We start from the raw sequence: 18125 nt of genomic DNA on the forward strand, positions 1-18125 counted from the left end.
TTTTGCCATCGCCTACCCGCAGCTCACTGACGAGTCCTCGTATGGCAAGGCCCATGGAGGCTCGCGCTCGCGGAGTTCTACTTGGATGTCTTCACGCGCCACATTTGTCGGCAGATGGCCCACTGGCGTCCTCAATCTCGGCGACATCTAGTTATGACGTCCGTGGCGCTCAGTCGCTGCTTTATCGTCGTGCCGATGGAACATGACGTGGCGTGGCGTGCTGCGTCTTATGCCCACTTGATTCCAACCACGACGGCAGTGCTACTCGGAGCGCCTGAATCAAGTTTGTTGGGTCGACGCAGTGCACGGTACCCATACCCGGCCAAGTCGTGGTGCGTTCGGCTGTAGTAACGTCGTGGAAGATGATCGTAGGCCATCGATTCGATCGCGATGCTTTCGCGACGCACCCCTCGACTGTTCGTTCTCGCTTAAGACCTAGAAGCTCATTTAGCGCTCGTGCCTGAGCGTTCTCGACCATGGACCCGCGTGCATCCGAACCATCGCACTCACTTTCCATCCTCAGCCACGGCGTCTCGTATCCAAGCTTGATGGACGAAGATCTCATTGGAGACAGCGTCCCGCCTGAGCGATCTTATGCGCGTCTTAGTTGGGCCTTGACGACCGTGGTAACGGCCATGGCACCCATTGCAAGTACACCGACGAACCGAGCGCTCGACGGATGCGCTCCATAGAAAGCGCTTCCAGGCTCCTTACAACCAGCGACGCGTCGCCACCTGCGCAGATGCCCAAGAGCCACTGGCCATAGCACACTGCATTGGTCCGCGCTACAACCGTAAAGATCGCGCTCGAAACCAATGCAGTCGACGGCGGATGAAGCGCATGTGTTGACCGCGCGAAAAGCTTGGGTTCTTCGACGTGCAGAGCACCATCATTGTCAAAATCAGACGCGCCCTGTCCCCACGTTCGTACCTCGAGCCTAGACTTTATGGTACGACGCGACTACATATACTGTAGTTACTAGTTAGTTGATGTGTACCAACTTGGTCCAATTACGGTCGGCGTGCGGCATGGGCCCTGCGGCTGGCCACGGACGGACAGCGGTCGCGCCCTCTGCCGCGGGCAGCCTTTTCGCTCCATGTGCTCCGATTGGCTCTCCCAAAGATGCTTCCTCATTGGATGAAAATCACCGATTGCCGCGGGTTCGACGGCATGGGATTGGTCGAAAAACGTGATGGGTCGCTGTGATTGGTGGGGGCGGCGGAATCTGGGACTGGTGGCCAGGCAAATGAATCTGTTGTTATCGGATCCCTTCGCGGCTGCGGGGTACTCTCTTGAAGTTTGTATACTGCCGGCAATGACGTTACACCCTTTTTCTTTTGCTCATTTCGAATTTCCCCTCGGTCCCCGTAAGACAACGATGGCGCAGCAGATGCCCGAATTCAAGCTCATCCTCGTCGGCGACGGCGGCGTCGGCAAGACGACCTTCGTCAAGCGCCACTTGACGGGCGAGTTCGAGAAGAAGTACGTGGCCACGCTCGGCGTGGAGGTCCACCCGCTCAAGTTCGAGACCAACTTCGGCCCGATCAAGTTCAACTGCTGGGACACGGCCGGCCAGGAAAAGTTTGGCGGCCTCCGCGACGGCTACTACATCCAGGGCCAGTGCGCCATCATCATGTTCGACGTGACGTCGCGCATCTCGTACAAGAACGTGCCCAACTGGCACCGCGATCTCTTCCGCGTCTGCGAGAACATCCCGATCGTGCTCTGCGGCAACAAGGTCGAGGTCAAGGACCGCAAGGTCAAGGCCAAGCAGATCACGTTCCACCGCAAGAAGAACCTCCAGTACTTTGACATCTCGGCCAAGTCCAACTACCAGTTCGAGAAGCCCTTCCTCTGGCTCGCGCGCAAGCTCGTCGGCGACAACAACTTGACGTTCGTCGAGGCCGCCGCCCTCGCCCCCCCGGAGGTCGTCATGGAACAGAGCCACATTGCCAGCCTCGAGGCCGACCGCGCCGCTGCCATCAACGCGCCCCTTCCCGATGAGGACGACGATATCTAAGCGCCGAGGCCATTTCTTATTTGCACATGCGCGGGCGACGGCCCGCGGGAGTAGACAAAAGTGACATCAATCAAGAAATCTCTTTTCCATCTACACTCCATCTACACTTCTTGTGTCCATGCTACGTTAGAAGGAAGGAGGAGGTGCTATAGCACTAGTAAGAACTGGAGTCCTGTCAACCCTGCCTGTAACGCAGGCCTCAACGCCCAGGTGCGTCTGGGCCATTGGACAAAAATCGACGTAAATCCTCCACATCGCTGCTTCTGATTGGTCAAAAACCTTTTTCGATTTTGACATGGAGGCCCGCGTCGCCCGGGCCATGGAGCAGGCCCAAGGACCGCGGATAAGCCTGACGGATGTGGAAGTGGCGGCGCAGATACGGCGCGAGGCTGCGCGCAAGAAGGAGCGGGCCAAGGAGCTCGGCGTCATGAGCTACATGGTACGTACCAAGCGTCCATGCATCGATCGATGTACCATCAATGTGTAGTTGCCTGTGGCGCCGGCCACGAACGTCAACAAAGGCTTCCTCCTCAACACGATCCGAGGGTACTTGCATCAATGCGCTTCTTCTAATGCCATTCTCATGGCGATCCTTGTAGCGTGGACTCGCACAACAAGCGCCAAGAGATCGACCAATGCTGGCGGAAGCGCGACCTCGAAGCTAAAGTACACCGGCGCCGGTCTCGGTCCCGAGAGCGACGCCACCGAAGACGCAGCGCCAGTCCTGATCGCCGCCATCGACCACGCAGCGCAAGTCCCGACCGACGACGCCGCAGTCCGTCGCCGACGCGGGCGCAGGACGAGCGATCGTACTGGGCCGAGCGCAAGGCCGCGCGGACCGCAGAGCTCCTCGCACAGCTCGACGGCCGCAGCTGCATGCTCGAGAACGCTCCGAATTACGACGAGGGCTCGTCGTCGTCCGAGAGCGACGAGGCGAGTGCGAAAGCCGCCAGAAAGGCTGCGAAAAAGGCCGCAAAACGGGCCAAGCGCGCCAAGAAGAAGGCCAAGAAGGCCAAGCATGCCTAGCTGTCGCATACTGGCGGTGGGGTTGAATGTTACATACTACTAGCTATGGATTCCTATCTGCGTTTGGAGGCGGGCGCTACGGCGGCGTGCCGAACCCAACGCTGTGCGGTGGCGTGCCAAAGTCGATCTTCTTGACCGCGGACGGCGGCTTGAAGTGGCTGTACGTCGGCGACGCCTCGTTCGACGACGTTGGCGGGCGCTGCTTGGTCGTCGAGTTGTACTTGTGCGCTGGCGGCAGCAGCGGCTTGGTCTGCGTCGGCGGCGTCTCGTGTGACTCGAAGCAAAAGCTTTCCTCGAGCTGGCCTTGGGCAAAGAGGTCTTCGAGGAACTCGGCCTTCTTCTCGGGCGTCAGCGGCACCGTCTTGTCTTCGACCACGATGTTCTTGACGGCCGGTTGGCTCAGTCTAATCGTGGGGTTCCATGAGCAACAGGTGCAGAACGCAGCAGCTTACTGGGTGCGTCCGTGCAACTCGGTCCGCGCGGCCTCGAGGATCACCTTCTCCAGCGGCTCCAGCACCGTGTCGAGGCCATCGACAAACATTTGGTCGGCGCGCATGAGATCCTTATGCTCCTACGCTTGTTGAAGGACAAGAGTCGTTCAACCGGGGTTCTTACCTCTTCCACGCTCGCCCGCGCCAGCCAAAAGACCGCCTTCGTCAGCACGACGCTCGGGCAGTTGCGCGCAATGTCGTCAAAGACTGCGCGCGCACCGCCGAGGGTAAACTACGCGATGCATCCGAGCGGTCGGTACTGCCAAGGCTTTTCGTACCTTGGAGATGTACAGCGCTTCGTCGAGACGCGCGCGGAGCTGCGTCTGGAGCGCGGTCGTAAACTCGACGTCCTTCTTCGGCGACGGCGCTGCTTTGGACGGCACCTCGGCGGGCCTAAAGTGCGTCGACAGGAGCGTTTGCACCGGCTCCTTGGGCGTCGCGTCGGCAGGCTTCTTGGCCTTGAAGTGCGACGACGGGACTTCGACGGACCGGAAGGCCGTCTCGGTCGACGGACCCACCTCGTCCGCCTTGGTGAAGAGAAGGGCTTTGGAGGTAGGCACTGCCTCGTCCGTCTTGGTGTACGGAAGGGGCTTGGTGACGCTCGATGGCGCCAACTTGGGCGTTGCAGATTCGGGGAACGCGCTCTTCTTGACCTTGAAGTGCGACGAGAGGACATCTCGCTGCGCCATTGGCGCGTCTGCTTGCTTTTGATGCCGCAGGGCACTCGAGCTCGACGGGAGCGAATGGTAGGTCGACTTGGTCGTCTCCGGCGTCTTGGCTTCGTGAAGCGGCGACGGTGCTGGCTTGCGTTCGAGGTCGAACGTTGCGCTCTCTTGACGTAGGTAGCTTGGCGCGTTGCCAAACGGAGACGCGGCAACAGCCTTGTCGAGGGACCGCGGCTGCTTGAAGGCACTGAAGCGTTCTGTCTTGGCGCTGCTTCCGTGCACGAGTGACCGCGTCGGCTCGGGTGTCGCTGGCGCAATGGGCTGCGCTTCGGAAGGCGCAGTGGGTGGCGCCGTGAGTGGCGCAGCGGATGGCGCAAGGTAGTCGACTTCGTCGTCATCGTCGTCGTCCGAGTCGTCAAACATGAGTCGCGTCTTGACATGTTGCAGCGTATCGTCAGCTGTAGATGCTGCAGTTCGAGGTTGATACCGCAGCGCGCTGAATGAAGACTCGGTCGTCAGCGATGGAGGCTTTGCGCTTGCTTCTGCTGCGACACCAAGGCGCGGCTCGGCGGCCACGGGCTTGGCATCGACGACGGCGGCCACCGGCGGCGGTGGAGGTTTCTACGTGGAGCATCGTTGTTCACATCAATCTCATCGTTGCGGCAGTCTTACGTCGAAAGTCGTCCGAGACGACTTGGACGGTCCAGCGTCCGACTTCAACGGCACCTGGGACGCCGTTCGTCCACTGATTTCGGGCTTTGCCTGTCCAGCCGTCGGGCGGTACGAGCTGGTGTACGAGCTGACTTTGGGCTTGCTAAGGCGGTCGATGGCTGCCTTGGACATGCCCCGTGCGGCGCCCGAGGCCACAGGCTTGGTGGTGGCAGAGGCGCGGCTGGTCGTCGCCATTTCCACACGCCGGCTCTGCAGGTACTCCGCCAGCTTCTCACGGCGCGAGACCCTTGAAGCGTCAGCCGCCGCCGCCGACGCGCCGGTCGCTGCGCCATGCTTGGCGCTGGTCAGCTTCAGGGAGAAGCGGTCGGACATCGCGCTCGTCGGGCTTTGGCCGAGAGATTTCAAATTTTAAACGGCGTCCCATCCGGATAACCGAACAGAGTCGAAACCGGTCCCTTTCCCGGTTCATCGAGCCGGAAACCTCTTCCGGCCGGCTTTTCTCCGGAAATGGAGCGGGATATAGTGTACGATGACGCCGGCGTCGTCATCGTCCCGATGATCGCTACTTCTTCGGCTACTCAGTGACTTCGTGCCTCCTCCGCATGAGTCCCGAGGCCGACGACGCCCAGGCAGAAGGTCTGCATGGTTCTTGTCCAGTGGCGGCTTGGTACCAATGCGTTGCTTTCACGAGCGGTAATAATGAAGGAGCACTCGCCTCAGATCTCAGCTACCTGAGCCTTGCCCCATCACACGTGGCGCATACAGAGAAGAAGCACCAACCCTGGAATTGAACCGACGACAGCACCCCATTGACAGCACCCAAGCATGAAATGAGGTGGCAGAGAAAGACGCAGGCGGACAGTGGCACGAGACGCTTGTACGGATGACGAATCGCCGGGGGCGCGACCTTGATTACTACTGAAACGAGGTCGGACCAGCTTACTGTATGAGCGCAGTGTACGCAATGGCAAGTCCTCCTCGGCGGCGCCCGTACTTCAAGCGCTGGCTCTTCGATCAACCGCCGAGGCATCACGCAATGCCGGGGGTAGAAAGGTTCGTGTGAACATGGGCCCGTAAGTCAATATTGACTATAAGTACCCTTGGTGTGCGCGAAAGAACTAGAGTGTCGATGACTGATGCTGAGCAGGAGAAAATACGATTAACTTAGTGGAAACTAGGACAAACTAACGCGAGTGCGAGGGTCACGGCTTCATGAGCAAGCATTCGTAGAGCATGTCGTCGGTCGACTGTGGCGAAACGCGGTAGTCGCTGATCTTGTTGTTGTTGTTGTTGTTGTTGTTGTGGTGGTGGTGGTGGTAGCTCGACTCATACTGGGTCGGCAACATCTCGAGGTACTCGAACTCGAGGAGGAGGTCCTGCTTGGTCACGCGCTTCTGCTGCTTGAGCGGGATCGGTTCGACGCGCGCATGGTGCATCGTGGTCGTTTCATCAAAAGACCGCTTGGCGCCGCGGTTGTCCTTGTAGATCGCTTCGACCATGCTCGTGAGGTGCGAGATGTTGCCCGTGAGCGCCGCGACCTGCGTCTGGAGCTCCACGACTTGTTGACGGAGGTCGTCGACTTCGTCGCGGTCGGGCAGCGGGTCGCAGTCGCTGTAGTTGGTCTTGCGCTTGATCTTGGCCATCAAGTGCGGCTTCCCGCGGATGAAGAGCTCGTGGTAAAACTCCCACGAGTTCTTGGCGTCGTCCGTCTCCATCGCGACAAGGAGCACCTCTTTCTTGGACTTGCGGAAGCCGTAAAAGTTGAGCTGGCGCACAAAGCTCGAAAAGTTGTTGTGCTTGAAGTACTTGGGCAACACGAGCGACGCAAACGCCTTGGGGTCTGTGATGACAAAGCTCTTGCCATCCGCGCACCAGCCCGCGACGCCATGCGCCGCCGTGTCGATCATGTCGTACGTCTTCTTGAGGAAGATGGCCGCGTTGCACGTCCCCTTCATGGCTCGTAGTAGTAGCTCGGTGGAAATTCAAGAATGACCCGCGCCTGCCGACCCCCGCGCTGATTATCAATCGGTCGCCCTTGTAAACTGCAAGATCGGTCTCGACCAATCAGCGTCGCGCTTAACGCATACGCCCGCATGATTGGTCGTCACCCATGCAGTGTTTGGTAGCAATCGGTGCCAGCTGGTCTGTGCGTGTTTGGTATCGAAATCCAGGCTCGCACCGTGGCATACAAAACCCAAGTACAAGAAACTCGGGGCCGAACTGACAGGCCCCTTCGAGTCTGGTATACTGGAGACGCGTCAAGCTACAACCGACCTCGCCATCCCACGTTATGTCACAGGGTGCTCGTGCGCATCGAGGTGGGCATCCCCACAACTCGTGCTCGCTGCATTTGGCGTGCGAGCCGATATTGTCGACGGAGTTTTCATCCATGATTGCTAGCATGGAGAGATAGCAATCCCACGTCCGAAATAGATCAAGCGCCGAGTGTCTCTTGCACTACGACGACGTCAACGTGCATGGAATTGCGCATCAACAACATCTATCGTGCGCGCAAGGACACGAAGCGGGGCCGTCGCCACCCGAAATCGCATGATGCCGCAGTGATGACAACACTTTGCCATTGGTAAACACGTGATGAGACTGGTCGCGCAGCGTGGACAGCCATGTTCAAGCATGCGGCTGCTCTCTAACTTTTGTTTGCGGAAATAGAAACCCTCCTCATATTGGCGACCTTTGCGTCGTGTCCGCAGCTTCAAGAATCTTATTTTGTTGACGACATCACAAGCAGCACGACGACCTTCTCGCTTGAAAATACCCGCACTTCCTTCGTGCGGAACTAAACTCGAGTTGCTGTTAGTGCTTAGCGACGCATGGAACGAAGGTTGCTTGGTGCGAGGGCTCTGGCTTGCTCGTCGAGAGCACGGTACAGTGAGCATCATTTTCAATCCGGAATGATGGTCACTGGTTCTGAGCCTGGATCGTCGGTGGGTGCGCGTGGACCAACTGGCCCAACGCATTGAGTTGATGCACGATACAAGCGAACACGATCGAAGCGCTCCGAGTCTGTACGTGGACTTGCTGCGAGGAGCACTGGCATTCACTATGCAGTGTCGGTGGAGTGGTTTCGCGATGATCACAGGCACAGTGCTGTGACTTGACCACGCAGTGGATTTTGATAGGCTCATGACCGACGAGTCACCTACACCATGGACACGTATGGTAGTACATGGTACTGGTATGCGCTCGGAGGCGCCGACTTCTTTGGAAGGAGCGACGAGCCATTTCCCGCAGCTCCACTGTGCAAGTAGTAAGCACTTCGTTTACAGGCAGAAACACATCATTTAATCAGTTTTCGCTTCAACTCGATGCGCGGTACCAAGCTGGCTTTGGCTGGCAAGTCACGCAAAAGGCCCTTTGAGCCTCCGAGGACGAGAGGACAAGACCGGAAATATGGATCTGAGAGTGCTTCCACAAGACTTTTAGCTGTAGTACAAGACTTGGATCTCACCAAGCCTCGTGTTGTCTTCACAGAACGTGGTGATATATTTGAATTCGTAACGACAGCCGCAAGCTATTACACCAGTGCAGCCAAACCTCCAGTGGACACGACCTGCGGAAGGATGTTTCAGCATGCATCTGACGTGGCGCGACGACAGAGCCAGATTCGGAACCATCACTCACACAAGGGTAGAGTCCAACCCTGAGTGCATGCTCGGTTCCAGCACCAACCGACTTTTCTTGTGTGGGTCATCGATTCGAACTTGTCTAAGCACTTGTGAGGACCCGATGCCACGCTGCTTCTTCCAGCTCTCTCCTTCTTTCATCGCATTGGTATGAACGATACAGCGCTGTAGGACACTGCTAATTATAACAGTGCGCTCGGACGCTCCATGTCGTTTGAGAAGAACTGGTCCAATCGCAGAATGTATACAATAATCAAGCTACAAACCTAACCACTCGAGCATGCGTCCGTAGCAAGAACAGTTGTCCTCGCGCATCGTATATGGGCTGAAAGGTGTCGTGCAATCCTGTCCAAGAAGTTTGGGCGCGGAGTGCACCGCACATGCAGCGCCACGTCGGGCCTTGTCTCGAGCTTGTTGATTTATCCAGCTTGAAGTGGCCGCATTACAGCTTAGTATCTTGGCCATTGTATACCCATACAACGTGGCAGAAGCCGATACAAAGCCCAAGGTAAAGTCCAGTATACTAACCCCAAGTCCAACTACAAACCGTGCGCGACACGCGGGTCACTCTCCGAGCTTTGGACGCGTGCGTGTCCAATTTTATCCAATCACAGCGCGCCGTTCGTTTTGGCGCGCAGCGATTGCTCGAAAAAGGACCCGCCGTTTCCTACGACCTGGAGAGGGTGCATAATCGCCACCGTCGTTATCGTTCTAGGAAGAAGAGCCGCATTTTGGAATTAACCGCTTGAAACAAACATGATCAAATCGTCGACGGCCGCGATCTTCCTCAAGAAGACCTTCGACATGGTCTCGCAGTCGCCGACCGACATTGCGGCGTGGGCACCGGACGGCGCGACCTTTATCGTCAAGGACCCCAAGGAGTTTGCGTCGCTCATGCTACCCAAGTACTTCAAGCACAGCAACTTTTCGAGCTTTGTGCGCCAGCTCAACTTTTACGGCTTCCGAAAGTCCAAGAAGGAGATCCTCCTCGTCGCGCTCGAGTCGTCCGACATTAAAAACTCGTGGGAGTTTTACCACGAACACTTTCACCACCACAAGCCGCACTTGATGGCCAAGATCAAGCGCAAGACCAACAACTCGGACGACGATGCGTCGTTCTCGTCGCCGCCCGCACACCCGACGAGCCAGGTCGACGACCTCCGCCAGCAAGTCTCGGACTTGCAGTCGCAGCTGACCAAGCTCACGGGCACGCTGAGCCACCTCAGCTCGATGATCCAGACGGTCGTGGACCAGGCCCAGACGCCGGCGCCGGTGGCGCTCCCGCCGATGATGAAGCAGGATAGCTTTCTGCAGGACCTCGAGTACCTCGACATGATGACGAGCAACCAAGACGAGGCCGCCACGTCCGAGTTCCAGCAGTTGCTCGCAGGATCCTCCTCGCTACCGTCCGTCGTCATGTATTAGCTGCATTCGAAGCGTTTACTACATATCTAATATCTTATTTAAACATCTGTGTCCTTGTATGCACTTGGTGGTGGGTACGTACGTGGCACCCGCTGCATGAAGCCAGCGCGGCAAGCCCGTGACGCAAGCGTCGTGGCTGCGGTCATGGGCCTGGCCCATGGCACTTGGGTGCACCGCCAAGCCCCAACTGCAAGGTGGCAGCTCCCGAGGAAGTCCTCATGCGCGCCAACCATCCTCATCATTGACGCAGGTACATGGGTACCCACGCGCTCGATTCGTTGACGTTATGCCTGTCTGTGGCCATCAACATCATCCATTGCACATGGCGCTGGCATCACGCATTGGTCCGATGAGAGATTACGAGGCCCGCGCCACATCACGGGCGCTTCTTCAACTGCTCGGCAACTCCTCGAGGATGGAACGTCGCCGCTGCAGGCGTACGCAGGCCAGGGTCACCAAACTCTGCTGCTGGTATGTCATGGCTGCGCCTTGGTACCTGCGTACCCAGTGGTTCTGGAAGACGGACTCATACCAGATCTGACTCCTGGGGTGAGCGGCAATGTACTGTCGTCCGACGCTGCGTCAAGTGCATGTGACCTTACGCCTTGCATCATCAACGCGGTGTCACAACGACCCTCAGCGTGCTTGGTTGCGAGTGTGTTTGTGTGGCTGGAGCAGTTCGCTACGCCTTGCGTACTTACGACCGCCAACATGATCTTCCTCGAGATAGACATGGTGGAGGATGTGAGCCAAGGCAATGCGAACGCCAGCACAGAAGTATGGGGGGCGCCGCAAATATGGCACCCCCGAGGCAATGTATCTAACGATTTCTAACAAAAACTAACACTATAAACGAGCTCGGAGCGCTCCTACTGGAGGGGCGTCGAGAAGGGAAAGCCCATGGGCATAACCAGCGACGGCGAACACCGGGCGAGGCTCTCGGCCGCGTTCGCGGAGGCTGTGGAGGACGACGACGGGGCTGCCGTGGGGGCCTTGGGGAAAGCTTCGAGCAAGTCTTGCATCGAAGTCGCGGTTTCGTCAAAGCTGCCAAAGTGGCGGTCGTCAAACATCATGAACTCGTCGTCCAAGTTGAGGCTGTTCTGGTGCGCGAGCGACGGCGGCGCGGGGGCGACAATATCCATGAGCATCGGCTCGATCTTTACGAGGTGCTCGCAGTCGTCCTGGACAACCGTCTTCTGCTTCTTGGGCGACGGCGGCGCGCCTTCCGGCACCGACTCGAGCGCCCGCTTCTGCGTCTCCATGAGCGTCGAGACGACCGAGGTCAAGTTCGTAATCTGGTTGGTGAGCTGCGAGAGCTGCGACTGGAGGGACGTGACTTGGCTCTTGAGCACTTCGACTTCCTCCTTCTCGGTCGGCTCGCCGGCCTCCGAGTACGTCTTGCGGCGGATCTGGGCCATGAGCTCCGGGTGGTGGCGCAGAAACTTGTCGTGGTAAAACTCCCACCAGTGCTTCGTGATATCGTCTTCCACGATCATAATGTCCTCCTTCTTGTACTTGCGGAAGCCGTAAAGTTGAGCTGGCGCACGAACGAGGCAAAGTTGTTGTGCTTGAAGTACTTGGGCAGCATCGTGCGCGCAAACTCCTGCGGGTCCTTGACCACGATGGTGGTTCCGTTGTTGGCCCAGGAGGCGACGGCCTCGGGCGAGTTCTCGAACATCGTGTACGTCTTCTGGAGGAAGATGGGCGCGGAAGACGCCTTCGACTTGGGGGTGGACGCGGCCTTCATGGCAAAATCGGAAATGACTTGGCCGCCCACTCGCCCCGTTGGGCCAGGCGCGCTCATTGGCCAAAAAGAGACCAATCCCATGGGCAGGTGCCGTAATAGGCCGTGTGATTGGCCGAAAGCCAACGTCATGTCGCAGATCACGTGAGGAGCGAGATGCAGGTGAAAATTGCTTGCTGCCAAAGTGCAAATACCACGTGGAATTTTCACCGTGAAAAAGGCGGTTACCGTGGGCCGGCCTTTCCGAGCCTCACCTTAGATTCAACCATGTGGTACGAGGGCTTTGTCGTACCTATCTGAGCGATAAAAGGTAGTGGTAAAGATGCATTATATACCATAGCATTTGAAAGAGCATACAATTAGCAAGTGTAAAAATGCACGATTTGTACCAATTAGCATCGCGTAGATAGCGCCGAGAGCGGGAGAGAGACACTGATTATGCAACTGTAGGCCGGAAGTTGACGCAAGTTCAATGCGACAAGCACCGCCGATTGGAATTGGATGCAAGCCGCGCAATCACGCCGAAGGATGTGCCCGACGCGATAAAGTTCTTGAGGCCCAGACTGCGAGGCGGTGTCTCGACCGTTGAATGCGGCGTCTTCTCCAGCGCACGCCTCTCGAGTGGTTTAAAAGGTACGAAGCGTGCATACCCGCGGTGGCAGCGTCAGCGGCGCAAGGGTCGCAGCGTGCGAGGTGAAAAACGCTGGGTGTGGCCGGACTGGCGGATAACTCTTTGCGGCAAGGCACATCATTTTCAGATTTGAGTTTCTGGTCGTGGCAGATGTCCCAATCGAGCCCCACCCACAATCTGGCCCGCAATGGACGCTGGCGAGACGAGACAGATGCAGCGTGTTCGCCGCGCCACTTCCTTCTTCCAACGTTCGTTTTGGCGATTGCACTTTTGATTGGCAAATGTACCACCACAGCAAAACCTTCTTGGCCGCGTCGATGGACTCGGTCCCGATCCTACACTTTACGACTGGTCACTTCAATCCGATCGCGCTCCCTATCACCGCTATCGCAGGCTTCCGCCCTCGACGTGCATTTGCCGTCGAGGCCAAGGGTACTCGATCCTGCCACGTTCTGGCCGCCGTTCTCAAATGGGTTGTTGTGGGCCGCTCGTCCGTGGGAGCTGCCACTCGTCGGTGATTTTATTCGTCATTTGGCCAGCTTGCCAGCAGAGTGTAGAGCACTGCCTCCGGTTTGCCTCGATGCTACTCTTACTAGTAGCAGCAATAACGATGGGCAGGTCATCGAACAATCCGATTAGAGAGGGGATACTGAGTGGCCTCAAGTCGGGACGGCATTCCTGTGCTGCAGCATGGGCGATGGCCCCTTCCGAGCGGAGACGCGGGCGCGGCAAGTATATGAGGCATGATTTCGCTCGCCACGGTTGCCGTGGGCGTGGGATGCCCGTGCACCATGCACCTGTCGAGCAGTGTTCCGAGAGAATAGTTGGTGTGAGAATTGGTCTGCGTCCGTGCTTGACGAGTAGTCGCCACGTTCCAGCGTGAGATCACGGGTGGTCACAACAGAAAAGCGAACGGCACGGGCTTCCAAACCCTCGCGTCGTTCCTCGGGCTGGCGGAGAACGGGCTTGGCATTGAGGATCTTGCATGAATGCGGAAAGCACTCGGACCTCTCGTCCGGCCGCTCTGGCACCGGTACCAGAAAAGGCTTTTCGGCGGTGCGCCCGCCCTTTCTTCAATATCTCGTTGCCTCGACCCGCGCGTGTCGGAGCCTGAAGTGGTACGCATTTGGTGGGACCAACCCGCGCTCCTCTCTGCGTTTGACCTGCGTGGTATGGCCGTGATGGGTTGGTTGCCTCCTATTATGTAGCACCACACTTCCATACATCTCTGTCAAATGCTTGGCCATAGCCTAGCTCGAGCGTATGGGGCGCTCTGGCAGAGCATAGTGCATGCGATTTCAACTCGTCCGCGCGCATCCAAGTTGAAAAGTGAGGCACAGAATAGCGCACAAGCTCGTTGCTTCAAAGGTGGGACGGACGACTGGCCGATAACACGCGCGTGCTGTTGTAGGCTGCCACGTCATTTCGCCGGCCCTTGCGGGCCAATCTATATTGGGCGTTCGGATTGCTTGATCAATTTGCACCGCATCATCAATGACAAGTCCCGATACGGCACCTCATTGGTTCGTTTATAGCCAATCACAGTGCGGCGTGGCACGCCCATACAATTTCGCAGACAAAAATATGATTTCGTATTTGGGGATGATCGCCTAATCAAGCGCTTCCGTGGCGCTTCCATGGCGAGACACTGGCCAGTTTGCATTTTGCTTTGCGTCGATCACATCATGAAGTCCCCGAAGACAACGACGGCGTCGGCGCCCATCTTCATTCAGAAGACGTACACGCTCTTCGAAGAGTCGCCCGCAAGTATCGCCGCGTGGGCCAACAACGGGACCACGATCGTCATCAAGGACCCGCAGCAGTTTGCCACCATGATGCTGCCCAAGTACTTCAAGCACAACAACTTTCTCAGCTTTGTGCGCCAGCTCAACTTTACGGTTTCCGCAAGTACAAGAAGGAAGAAGTCGAACTCGTCAACAACGAAAACACCAAGCACTGGTGGGAGTTTTACCACGACAAGTTCCTGCGCGCCAAGCCCGAGCTCATGGTGCAGATCCGCCGCAAGACGTACTCGGAGGGCGACGGCACCGACAAGGAGGAAGTCGAGGAGCTCAAGAACCAGGTCAACTCGCTCCAGAGCCAGTTCCACCAGCTCACGGACCAGATTTCGAGCTTGACAGCGCTCGTTTCAACGCTCATCCAGACGCAGAAGCGGCCGCGCGACGACCATGACATCGCCGAAGCGTCGACGAAGAAGTGCAAGCTCGACGACACCTCGGACTTTGACGGCCTCTTCGATGTCGTTGCGGACGACACCACAATGCCGTCGCTCGACGACCTCTTCGCCGTCGAGGAGGACGAGTCAACGGTTGTGAACTCGGTGCTTGCGTCCTTTGACCTGCCCATCGACGCGCGTTGTGGCGCGATGCTCGGCAATGCGTGCGTCGCAGGCCCCAGCATGCCGTTCTGCTGCCCGATTTAGTTAGTTTATTGTTCCCACTGCCCGTGTATCATCCGCCAACTGCGTGGATTATACTGCTTGCCTGACGCTGCTTCGTACCTTCGATCTCAAGACTACGAGGCGCCTAATGTCAACAAGATGTACAGTATCTTTCATTCCTCGTGTACTCTGTGAATCCCAGCACGAGATTCGAACGTCATCGAAGCTCCTTCTTTGCCTCTGCCGCCATCGCGCCACTGTTGACAGAACATGTATCACCCTCCAAGCGCACTAGTAGCTCGGGGCACGGCCAGCAGCTTGCATAGGACCAGGGCCAGTACGGGACGAGCAATCGGGTGTGCGTAGACGTTCAAGTAGTTGGATCGAGGAGCGACCGTGGAGCGTCGTGATCACCGTGCCCTTTCGTTCCGCCAATCAGATCTGATATGAATCTTGGTGCCCGGGGATCGCGTGATCAAGGGCCTTGACGCGATGCACTGCACAGGAGTAGTGGCACAGGAGGGACGCCTGCGGCTACAGGATGCTCTAGGCGTCCTCAACGACTAGGCCGCAGCTTTTGATGGCTCACTCGTTGAGCCAAGCGAGTTTCTCCACATAATGAGCGTACCTGGTACCGTTTCGAAATCGCCGCAGTGCGCTCATTGAAGTATTTCAAAAGACTAGAAATAGCACTGTGGGGCAGCGAGACGTGCGGAGGGCAAGCTAAGTGTTGTGGCTCTCTTGTTCGTTGTGGCCGTTGTGCCGGGAATAGCACGAGCGACAAGGAGCGCCCCGTCGCTCGACGTCCAATCGCGCGCGGCCAAGTGGCCACTTGGCGCTCGGAATCCGATTCGTATTTTCCAGCGGGCTCACAATCACTGCATTCCTGGATTGGTGGATTTATAACCAATCACCGCTGCCTCAAGATGCTGTCGTGGGTTGCGCGCCCGCACAATCGCACACGCATGCCGTTGAAGCGAGTCCGCGTCGAGGCCGAGGCGGCGCCGGTGCTTGGCCCGGTCTTTCTCCAGAAAATCTTCCGGCTCTTCAGCGAGACGCCACGTCACATCGCGCACTGGGGCCGAGACGGTCGTACGGTGCGCATCGAGGACCCGCACCGGTTCGCCCTGGATGTCTTGCCCTTGTACTTCAACCACAGCAATTTTCTGAGCTTTGTGCGGCAGCTCAACTTTTACGGCTTCCGCAAATACAAGCCCGAGGACGGGTTGAGCCACCTCCCGTCCGAGAAGGCGTCGTATGCATGGGAGTTTATCCACGACCGCTTCCAGCGCAGCATGCCCGAGCTCGTCGCGACGATTCGCCGGAACGGGCACGTCGCGCCAACGAATAATGACGCCACGCCACGGGCCGAGACGCTTCCGGCCCTCCAGATGCAAGTGCAGGAGCTGCAGCGGAACAGCCAAGACATGGTCGCGCGCATCACAGCACTCACGTCGCTCCTCTCCGAATTTGTTCGCGACCAGCAGGACCGACCCGTGCCACCCTCCGTGATCCTAAAGGACAAGAACGAACACGGAATGCATTGAATCAAAAACAATGTATTAAGTGGGTGATCGTGCTGTTGAAGTGACCACAATTTCAGACGAGTTATCCCGACGCGTTTGTAGCGCAAGCGGGCGACGCACAAACATCAGAAGAACTCGGGCGTGTACGACCCGTGCGGCCGTTATTGACTCAGTCAATTTGCAACTTTGACGTCGGGTGGATACCAAATATGTATCTTGATGGCGCAGCAGAATATTTGCGGTTCTCGACGTTTTGCCCTGCTGGGAACACTGCCGAGCGCATGAATATGGACAAGTCGCTTGGACCGAGAGGTGGATAAAGACGTGCACGAGCCTGCGCGCCGCATACGCAGTTGGTCCGTAATCGCCTGACGGTGGCATCCGACGTGATTCGTTTGAGGCGCCGTGCCACTTTTGAAATGCAGCGCATGGATTGGCTTCTTTTTGGCCAATCCTAGCGTGCCAGAATCCATCCATACAAACACCAAGTGTAGGCCCGCGTTACGTCGTTCGATGTTGCCACAGCGATGATCAAGTCATCATCCGAGCTTGCGACATGAGGTAGCTGGCCAATGGCCGCCATTCTGCCTTTTGCCAAGCACCAAGCAGCCATGACCTCGCCGATTGCCGCCCAGTTCATCCAGAAGGCCCACGCGCTCTTCTGCGACGCGCCGACGCACATCGCGCAGTGGGCCCACGAGGGCACGACGCTCCTGATCCACGACCCGCACCTCTTTGCCCACGACGTGCTACCCAAGTACTTCAAGCACAACAACTTTCTCTCGTTTGTGCGCCAGCTCAACTTTTACGGCTTCCGCAAGTTCAAGAGCAAGTTTGCGACGCGCTTGTCGTGGGAATTCCACCACGACCTCTTCCTCCGAGACCAGCCTGAGCTACTGTGCCAAATCAAGCGGAAGGCGCACCTTGAACTCGTCGAGAAAGAAAACCCTGTCGAGGACCTGCGCCACGAGATTTCGGTCATGCAGACCCAGTTTGATTCGCTCACGCAGCAGGTGAAGCAGCTCACGTCGGCGGTCGCGTCCCTCGCACGGGCGCAGGCGCCGCCGGCCGCACCAAAGAAGCGCAAGCGCGTTGACGACGACGAGGCAGGCTGGGCGCCGCTGGATAGTGACGGCAAGAGCGACAGCTTTTCCGCGGACGAGATGGACATGGTCGAGGACGTTCTCGACGCACTGGAGCGGCCGACGGTCATGCCACCGTGGAAGCCGCTGACGTGGATGTGCATCCGCCGCCGCCGTGTAGCTTGAAAGTACCAGCCCTCTCCTAATTTAATCGACCCTTCCTTATTTTAGCTTAGTCCTTCGTCTGTGTTGGCTACAGTGCATGGGCGCTCGGCGGCCTGTCAACTACAAACAGAAGCGCAACATAGCGTTCACACCGACGTCGCTGCCGGGCACGAAGGATGCTCAGTTCACGACGACCGCTGTAGAGGTGTACCTGGGATCTTTTGCGTGGTTTTTGCATGATGATGGCCGGGGTGTCGTCTGTCTTTTGATCAGTTGGCGTTGCCAGACGAGCTACATCGCGACGCTTGTACTGGTTCATGGACTCGAGGCTAGGCTCGCGGTGCTTCCAAGCAGCACAAGTCTCAAGGCTACTACTGTACCTCCACATACATGCAGCACTGGATTTATGCCATCGGTGCTCGAGTACCTCATAGAACTTGGCAGCCGTGGGTGCTTCCTCAACGGCGACAGCCCTGTCTTCTATGCCGACGCGGCCACGTCAAAGGGCACTTGTCGACGCGACATCGTTGCGCCAAAGTGCTGCCCGTCGATTACCCAAGACCTGACACGGCGCAACTCTTATCAAATCATCTGCGACAACCCAGAGACGACGCCTCCCATTGGCTGCTTAAA

The 18125-nt window shown here is 57.7% G+C and overlaps 9 protein-coding genes across 9 annotated transcripts; 6 read left to right on the forward strand and 3 right to left on the reverse strand.

The window, feature by feature from the left end:
* Nucleotides 1-1310: 1310 nt before the first annotated feature.
* SPRG_01592 (GTP-binding nuclear protein Ran) lies at nt 1311-2115 on the forward strand. The gene has a single exon (XM_012339961.1). The coding sequence runs from the start codon at nt 1316-1318 to the stop codon at nt 2018-2020; it is 705 nt and encodes a 234-aa protein (XP_012195351.1). The 5' UTR covers nt 1311-1315; the 3' UTR covers nt 2021-2115.
* A 200-nt stretch (nt 2116-2315) lies between these two features.
* Nucleotides 2316-3046, forward strand: SPRG_19161 (hypothetical protein; the record flags this gene model as incomplete). Its single annotated transcript, XM_012340198.1, has 3 exons — nt 2316-2459; nt 2508-2566; nt 2620-3046. 3 exons carry the CDS (start codon nt 2316-2318, stop codon nt 3044-3046), a joined length of 630 nt encoding a protein of 209 aa, XP_012195588.1.
* A 76-nt stretch (nt 3047-3122) lies between these two features.
* Nucleotides 3123-5246, reverse strand: SPRG_19162 (hypothetical protein; the record flags this gene model as incomplete). The annotated part of the gene is made up of 5 exons (XM_012340199.1): nt 3123-3450; nt 3499-3617; nt 3662-3769; nt 3816-4823; nt 4875-5246. The coding sequence occupies 5 exons, from the start codon at nt 5244-5246 to the stop codon at nt 3123-3125; spliced, it is 1935 nt and encodes a 644-aa protein (XP_012195589.1).
* Nucleotides 5247-6076: 830 nt separating this feature from the next.
* Nucleotides 6077-6894, reverse strand: SPRG_01593 (hypothetical protein; the record flags this gene model as incomplete). The annotated part of the gene is made up of 1 exon (XM_012339962.1): nt 6077-6894. Exon 1 carries the CDS (start codon nt 6827-6829, stop codon nt 6077-6079), a length of 753 nt encoding a protein of 250 aa, XP_012195352.1. The 5' UTR covers nt 6830-6894.
* Nucleotides 6895-9274: 2380 nt separating this feature from the next.
* On the forward strand, nt 9275-9943 carry SPRG_19163 (hypothetical protein; the record flags this gene model as incomplete). Its single annotated transcript, XM_012340200.1, has 2 exons — nt 9275-9790; nt 9818-9943. The coding sequence occupies 2 exons, from the start codon at nt 9275-9277 to the stop codon at nt 9941-9943; spliced, it is 642 nt and encodes a 213-aa protein (XP_012195590.1).
* An 869-nt stretch (nt 9944-10812) lies between these two features.
* SPRG_19164 (hypothetical protein) lies at nt 10813-11690 on the reverse strand (the record flags this gene model as incomplete). Its single annotated transcript, XM_012340201.1, has 2 exons — nt 10813-11426; nt 11459-11690. 2 exons carry the CDS (start codon nt 11688-11690, stop codon nt 10813-10815), a joined length of 846 nt encoding a protein of 281 aa, XP_012195591.1.
* A 2313-nt stretch (nt 11691-14003) lies between these two features.
* SPRG_19165 (hypothetical protein) lies at nt 14004-14761 on the forward strand (the record flags this gene model as incomplete). The annotated part of the gene is made up of 2 exons (XM_012340202.1): nt 14004-14195; nt 14228-14761. The coding sequence occupies 2 exons, from the start codon at nt 14004-14006 to the stop codon at nt 14759-14761; spliced, it is 726 nt and encodes a 241-aa protein (XP_012195592.1).
* Nucleotides 14762-15684: 923 nt separating this feature from the next.
* SPRG_19166 (hypothetical protein) lies at nt 15685-16413 on the forward strand (the record flags this gene model as incomplete). Its single annotated transcript, XM_012340203.1, has 2 exons — nt 15685-16227; nt 16348-16413. 2 exons carry the CDS (start codon nt 15685-15687, stop codon nt 16411-16413), a joined length of 609 nt encoding a protein of 202 aa, XP_012195593.1.
* Nucleotides 16414-16856: 443 nt separating this feature from the next.
* SPRG_22086 (hypothetical protein) lies at nt 16857-17513 on the forward strand (the record flags this gene model as incomplete). Its single annotated transcript, XM_012340374.1, has 1 exon — nt 16857-17513. The coding sequence occupies one exon, from the start codon at nt 16857-16859 to the stop codon at nt 17511-17513; it is 657 nt and encodes a 218-aa protein (XP_012195764.1).
* Nucleotides 17514-18125: the final 612 nt, after the last annotated feature.

This window comes from Saprolegnia parasitica (genome assembly GCF_000151545.1).
Source record: "Saprolegnia parasitica CBS 223.65 unplaced genomic scaffold supercont2.4, whole genome shotgun sequence".
NCBI classification, from domain to species: Eukaryota; Oomycota; class Saprolegniomycetes; order Saprolegniales; family Saprolegniaceae; genus Saprolegnia; species Saprolegnia parasitica.

Excerpts from the sequence above, each read along its gene's own strand:
- SPRG_01592 (XM_012339961.1), top strand. The coding sequence starts at position 1,316 with ATGACGTTACACCCTTTTTCTTTTGCTCATTTCGAATTTCCCCTCGGT.